At 31.2% G+C, this 7,198-nt stretch overlaps 1 protein-coding gene across 6 annotated transcripts; it reads left to right on the forward strand.

Annotated features, from left to right (window-relative positions):
* Positions 1-2,653: 2,653 nt before the first annotated feature.
* On the forward strand, positions 2,654-6,497 carry LOC107916567 (uncharacterized). 6 transcript variants are annotated; one of them, XM_041083088.1, is made up of 5 exons: positions 2,654-3,219; positions 3,723-3,794; positions 4,302-4,337; positions 4,564-4,671; positions 6,216-6,497. In XM_041083088.1, exons 2-5 carry the CDS (start codon positions 3,756-3,758, stop codon positions 6,327-6,329), a joined length of 297 nt encoding a protein of 98 aa, XP_040939022.1. In that variant the 5' UTR covers positions 2,654-3,219; positions 3,723-3,755; the 3' UTR covers positions 6,330-6,497. The 6 variants fall into 6 exon arrangements, 4 of the variants coding, with proteins under 4 accessions (XP_040939022.1, XP_040939021.1, XP_040939023.1 ...); XR_005906327.1 differs by lacking the exon at positions 3,723-3,794 and having other exon boundaries at positions 2,665-3,029; positions 3,122-3,219; XR_005906326.1 differs by lacking the exon at positions 3,723-3,794 and having other exon boundaries at positions 2,666-3,011; positions 3,122-3,219.
* The last annotated feature ends 701 nt before the right edge of the window (positions 6,498-7,198 follow it).

Consider the following 7,198-nt stretch of genomic DNA (forward strand, 5'->3'; position numbering starts at 1 on the left):
TATCCAAACGCCTGAGCGTCTTTTGTCCTGTCAACTAAACATAACAATCATTTATCGATTAATTTGAAAGTATTCAAATCTTAAGACCCATAAGTATACAAAAACTTTTTCAAGAACTCTTACTCCTTTTCCCTCTAATTTATGAGTACAAAGAGGCTTGGGGCTTATCAACTTATTGAATTCTTGTCTTCCCAAACTTTTCGGAGCAACTAAAGAAGACGTTACAAACTAGAAGGAGATTACTAGCTAGCTTCCGGAGAATTCTTTCTTCTCCACACACATAGTCAAAGTTGCATTGTCTTCTTAGTCCATTTTAACCAATCACTATTAATTATTTTGTCTCCCACTAGGGAGATTGCCGATTTCAAACTAACTAAACCAGAATTGGGATCCAACTGACCACAATTCAGCCACCAAAATTTTTAATTTCCTCGATGTAGCCCAACAATTTGCCAACTCATTCAATTTAATCCTAACTTTTCTTAATTTTTGAGACCAAAAGATAACCGGGTGACACAATAACTATCTTAGAATATTAAAAAATATATTGTCTCGACATCGGACCCAAGCTCATGTGCCCCAAAAAATGAAATCAAATAACTAGTAATTTGTATAAATATTCTGGAAAATTAAAATTATATTATTGCAATACTAAACTGAAGCCGAAGTGCTCCAAAAATAAAATGATAATTTTTATAACTATTTCGAAAAATTAAAAAAACATTGGTACAGCACTAGCACTAGACTGAAGCTCAAATACCTCAAAAATGAAATCAAATAACTAGTAATTTTATAACTAGTCTAAAAAATTTAAAAATATTTTTGTAGCACCAAACTTAATCGTAAGTGACCCCAATGTCAATCTTTTTTTACTACAATAAATACACAAAACCCTATGGGTAAACCCACCTAATTAGTATACTAGTCCTTTAACCCAATTTACTCATATTTTGATATTTATATATATTTTTTATATTGTGTTTCTCTTTATGACGTGAGATTACTAGCATTCTAAACTGCTAACACTCACTTATTTGTTGGCGTGCTACATTTGACACGACATTAATCTCTACTTAACTTAGAAAAATATCAATAATGTTTATAATACTATATATTTTATGGCAAGTCACTACAGGAAAATAGGGCTTTAGTGGCGTTTTTAGTGGCGTTTGAACAAAAAACGCCGCAAATATTATACATTAGCGGCGTTTGCAATAAAACGCCGCTAAAAACTGAACAATAGCGGCGCTTTTGGAAAAACGCCGCTATAGGTCGAGGTTTTAGCGGCGCTTTTAGAAAAACGCCGCTATAGATCGAGGTTTTAGCGGCGCTTTTGAAAAAACGCCGCAAAAAATTAATTTAGTTTATAATATGGTAAACTACTTAACTTGTGTATCTTGGATTTTTTTATAATATAAATCTAAATAAGATAAATATAAATTATATTTTAAAAAATATATATATCAAAATGGGTTAAATCCCAAAAGTATACATGAACAATGGTTTAGTGTGCAATAAGTTAAATCGTAAAAGCATAAATTATGAACACAATTATTGATATAATATCATTTTATATTTATATATTGCATACATAAATATTTATATTTATTCAATATAAAAATATATTGATGTATTTATTTTTAAAATGTGTATGATTAAATCAAAATTAAAGTCTCAATTATACATTTAAACCACAATTAGAATTTCACATCTACAATTACACATTAAATCGAAATTCATATATAATTCTGATATGTATCTCTATCAAAATTTAGGTGTATACATATAATTAAATATCTAATTATGGTTTAAGGGTTGGGGTTAAGGGTTTATGGTTTATGTTTTATGGTTTAGAGTTAGGAGATAGGGGTTATGATATAATGATTATTATTTTGGGGTTTAGAATTTATGATTTAAGATTTAAGGTTTAATGTCCATGGTTTAAGGGTTTATGGTTTATAATATAATGTTTATTGTTTTTGGTTTAGAGTTTATAGTTTAGAGTTTGTAGTTTTTTGTTTTACAGTTAGGATCGTAATACTGTTCATGGTTTTAGGGGTTAGGCTATTAAGGTTTAAGAGTTAGGATTTTTGATAAGATAACAAAAAATCAAATTATTTTTGGGTTTAGGTAAGTAATAAGATTCTTTTTTAATTACTTTTATCCCTTGTAATATATATATTTAGGGTTTAGGATATAGGTTTATAATTTAAGGTTTAGGTTCAAGGTTTACTGTTGGAAATTTGAAGCAACATTTGGATTTTATTGAAAAAAATTTTAAAAGTAAAAATATAGAAAAACACATGTAAAAAATGAAAAAAAAAACACTATTAATTAAAATAATTTTAAAGTTATTTTTGGGTATATGACTGATTTTTTTAATTTATATATTAATTAATTTCTTATATAATTATAAAAAAGATAATATTTGTTTTAATATATTAAAATTATCAATATAGTTTAAATTATTTAAGAGATAATGATAAAGTTTATATATACTAAAACAAAATAATAGATTTTTAGCAGAGCAAAATGGCACCATTTTGTATAAAAGAAAATGACTTTTTGCGGTATTTTTATAAAAAACGCCACAAAAGATAAGCCGCAAAAAATCTTACACAAAACGGCGCCGTTTTATTACCCAAAATGCCTTAAAACTTTTTCCCTAAATCGGTTCTCCTTTCCCCCCCGAAATCCCAAAATCTCTTTTTTTTCCCTCCTTTCTTTTTCCCAAAATCGGTTCCCTTCCCCCTCCCCAAAATTAATGGCTGAAGAAGCAGCAGTAGCATCGACGCCGCCTCAATCATCTGTGAAGGGGAGAGATGGTGAAATTGAGTATTCAAAAAAATGGGAAGGTGTTGTGTTTGGGAGCTGTCGCAGGGGGAGACGTCGACGAGCGGCAGCTGGACAACTCATATAAACCCCATAGCAGAGACCAAAAACCCTTTCCCCATGCAAAAGCAAAAGCAAAGATTCCCCCCCAAAACCTCTTTCCTTTTGTTCTTCCACATGTACCTTTAAGACGTGGCGTTGCGTCCTCTTGTTTCGGTTTTTCTTTTAAATGACCTTTTCTCTCTGTTAGTTTTTGCTGGTTCATTCATTCAATTTTTGGTTGTTGTAGAATCAGACGACCCGAATTTACCCGAAGGCAAAAGAAGAGCTTTACTCCCTGTCTAGTTTTATCTCTTTTCAATCAATTCGCCTCTTTTAATCTTCAAGGTCCCTCATTTTATGTTTCTGTTTTTCGTTTTTTTTTTATTTTTATTTTCTGGCAATGGTGGTTCAATCAAGATCTGGTTTTTAAGAGACTTGTATTTCTGCCCATTCATATTCCTTGTTCATTCTTTATTTTCTTTATTGAATCTTTCCTTTTTGTTTTAATAATTGTACTAATAGAGAGTCTCTCAGTACAAGTTCAAGCATTTCCAAATTTTATTTGAATTGAACAATTTCGGGAACTTCAAGTTTATAGAGGGTGTTAGCTTTCATTGCTTTTGGATTTCATCTTTCTACTTTAATCTAAAAATCGAACCTTTGCTCTTTACAGTGATTGTTCTTTCATTTCATGTATTTTTTGAATCCCAATCAGGCGCTTAAATTAGTAATAACTACATACATAGATCCAACAAAAGCTCAAATTTGTCTCTTCTTGACAACATCTTTCTCATTTTTTTCTTATTGTTCAAATAATCAGAGGCCTTTTTCCTTTTTCCTTCTACCAGTGGTTGACTGAAGGGGAAGTGCTGGATTGGTTAATGTCAAATCTTTATAACCGGGATTTCATTCTAGAATTTGTAGGTGTGGGTATAAATTCTTTTGAGATTTGGCCATTACATGCACATGCACATGCTTCAACTTACTTAAACATCTTAAATTTCAATGTTTAATGGCATTACGCATATCATATCATTTTGCGACTTCCATTTCCTTAAGTCAGTTTGCTGAGACAAAAGAAAAACTGGGTCTTTTTTGCTATTACCATGTATGGTCTTTCAGCATAAATTAAGTGAGAACTTATTAATTGTTGCATTTACTTTTAAAAGAACTTTTGAGGTAGCCTTTTCTTTTGTTTTCTTCAATGCAATTTCCTGCAGTTTTTATGCGTTTAATATAGAAAAAATTATCAATACTATGAGACACAGGTAAAACAACTCTCCTTGTTTTCTAGATTCCACTGGTTTTGATTTATTGTAAGGAGATAAATAGGATTTCATGCTGGCATTGTTATATTGTAATAAGGTGTTGTGAGGCTTGCCAAAGCTATATTCTTATCTTTTATAAATGCTTTCTCTTATTGTCAGATGGAAACCAAATTGCACCCTTTTGACTCAGTAGAGGTAAGCATCTTAATATTGACATATACCATGCCAAGTTAGTTTATAGTTCCTGTTGACGCCTGAGCTTGAAGAACTTGAAACTTTTTCGCCTTGGTTTTTCTTTGGACTATGTTTTAGTATAACTTATTGTGTATTTCTTAATTCATTAAGTGCTCACATTGGTAATCTGTGTGGATTCAGTTTCTTCATTGTCGTCATCTAAGGTGTGTATTATGTTTGTGTCAAGGATAATGAATTGCCTTCCGGGAAATTAAAAGATTTGCCTCGTGGGATTATGCACACTCGCTCAGATTTGGAACTAAGGCCTCAATGGAGAAAGAGTTTACGGTCAGCGGTGAGATTCAAATTATATGCTGGCATGAACTTGATTTTGGTTTTGGTTTTGGTTTGTCTTTCAATGGATAAAGTAATGACTATTGTTATGTGCTGAATTTTTTGTTATTCGTGCAAAAAATCAAATTGTTTACAATTATATTTGGTACTTAATTTTTATTAACATGCCAAATAATACTTTTTGTATCAAATCCTTAAATATGTTTTTCTTTTTCCATTTTCACTTAATGACATTGTTCTTTATCTGGTGCTTTCTCTTTGTTTGCAATTGGAGCTTTTATGTACTAGTTGCTGTCAACCTTTTCTTTATAATTTGAGAAACTTTTATTTATTAATGGGTCATGGTAGAACTGGAATTTGTATGCTGGAACTCATATAAAGATTAGGTATTCAATTTTACAGGTTTTGTTATGTTAGAGCCTCCTAGTACTGGTTTTACCAATTTAAATTGCGATTGTTGCATTGCATCTTGGTGAGTCCCGTATATTTAAATTTGTTTATGATTGGTGGCTGTGATATATGTACCGCATGTTGGGTTTTTAATTTCTTATGTGATTCTCCACTATGTTTACTTAGTTGTTACATTCTTTGTTCAAGTCCTTTCAATAGTTCAATCTATGTTATGCATCAATTTGTGAACCGTATTTGTTTCATTAGTTCAGTATTGGAATTTGAGCATTACTTCTTTGCATTTTTTAAAGTTGATAAAGTCTTGAAAATGACTCCGGCTAAATCCTTCTTTTATTTGTTTATAACTACTGATCATCTTGAGGTTAGCTTCAATCAAATCTGAGGTGTTCTCTTTACTGCACCAAGAAGAAACATAAGTTATTTTCCTTAGTTTGCAATGAAACATCCCCATAGCATGTTGCCTTTATTCCCACCACCTGCTGCTAATCATACACTTTATCATGTTGCATGATCAAACTTTGAGACCGTGCCATTATTTCCTTTTGCCATATAATTTTGTTAAAATAAATTACATTTCTGCGTGCTTGGACTCTTGAGGATGGAATTATTGCTTTCATTTTGTACCCACCTCAGCTCCAAGCCTAGCCCCAGACCTTATGTGTGCCTTTTACCAATATCCTAGTTTCTAATGTACTTTATTGCAATATTGCAGTGGATAGAAGGGAATAAGTCATAAACTATTGGATTATTCCAGTGAAATAAAACAAAAATAAAAATGCGATGCATAGGCTACTGCATCTGCCTACTAGCACTAAGCTTTACAAATCTTGGCCAGAAAAAAATATTTCCAGTTTCTAAATTGTTTTGTGAAAATGCAAAAATTGCTTCATATTAAATAGTTTTAAATATTTATTATGTAAAATAAATAACAAAAATATTATAGTAAGATAGTTTCTTGTTCAATTATTACATCTATTGTATTATCATCTTTAAATGTATACATTGAGTCAGCTTTAAATATATAAATTCTTGGGAAATTATTACACAAGTAATATATGCAAGTTTTTTTTTTTTTTTTATCTTTGTCTATTTCTGCTAAGCTGTATGGTATAATTCGTGTCGTGAACTTTGCAGGACAATCAAATAACTGGACCATGGATAGCTCAGGGAGTGCTGTTGGTAGGAAAGAAAGTCGAACAGTTCCACCATTGGATAAAACAGGAGGTGATGAAAGTTGTATCATTGTGAATGAAGCTGAACTTCATTGTCATCCTCATAGGCAAGGCAAACAAAAATTGAAAACTACGGTCTTTTTGTTTTTCTTTCTTTCCATAAATGTAAATGTGCTTAAAATTTATTTAAAAATTCTCATCGACATAAATTTTCATAAATTGTATTATCTCTCTGTTGCTGGTAGATTGCCCATTTATTTAAACATAATATTTAAATTTTAAATTTAAATTCATCAATTTTTATATTTAGTTTTAAAGTTAAAATTTTAATAGAAAATTTAATTAATTAATATTTTTATTTATCCTTAAAATTATATAGTTTAAAGTTTCAAAAATAAAATATAATATAGAAAATAAATATTATTTAATAAAATATATATTTTTTAAAGGTTATATTCTTTAGCGGCGTTTGTGAGAAAAGCGCCGCTAAAGGTTTGTTCTGTAGTGACGTTTGTAAAAAAAGTGCCGCTAAAGGTCATGATTTTTAGCGGCATTTGCGGGAAAAGCGCCGCTAAAGGCCATGGTCTTTAGTGGCGCTTTTCCCGCAAATGCCGCTAAAGACCATGGTCTTTAGCGGCGCTTTTCCCGCAAATGCCGCTAAAAATCATGACCTTTAGCGGCTTTTTTAAATAAACGTCGCAAAATTTTGCGGCGTCGTCTATAGCGGCGTTTTTTACATCGCTTGTGAAAACGCCACTAAAGGCAAAAAAAACGCCGCTAAAAGTCTGTTCTCCTGTAGTGAGTGGTGGTCAATTGCAGGACTTGACTGGGAGAAATTAATTTGCTAGTGCCACTTATCTAAAATTACCATTAATAGCCATAAGTGATTCCAACGACTTTTGGGAGTGCTTTCGTTGGGAGGAGCTAATTTTGAAGATTGAGAGT

Source organism: Gossypium hirsutum, chromosome A12, assembly GCF_007990345.1.
Source record: "Gossypium hirsutum isolate 1008001.06 chromosome A12, Gossypium_hirsutum_v2.1, whole genome shotgun sequence".
NCBI lineage: Eukaryota > Viridiplantae > Streptophyta > Magnoliopsida > Malvales > Malvaceae > Gossypium > Gossypium hirsutum.

What these genes read in the sequence shown, in the direction of transcription:
- LOC107916567 (XM_041083087.1), top strand. Translation starts at nt 3,756, where the DNA reads ATGTCAAATCTTTATAACCGGGATTTCATTCTAGAATTTGTAGGT. An exon ending in TCATTCTAGAATTTGTAGGT is followed by an intron (nt 3,801 to 4,301) that starts GTGGGTATAAAT and finishes TCTTATTGTCAG; the next exon opens with ATGGAAACCAAATTGCACCC. An exon ending in GAAAGAGTTTACGGTCAGCG is followed by an intron (nt 4,672 to 6,215) that starts GTGAGATTCAAA and finishes TGAACTTTGCAG; the next exon opens with GACAATCAAATAACTGGACC.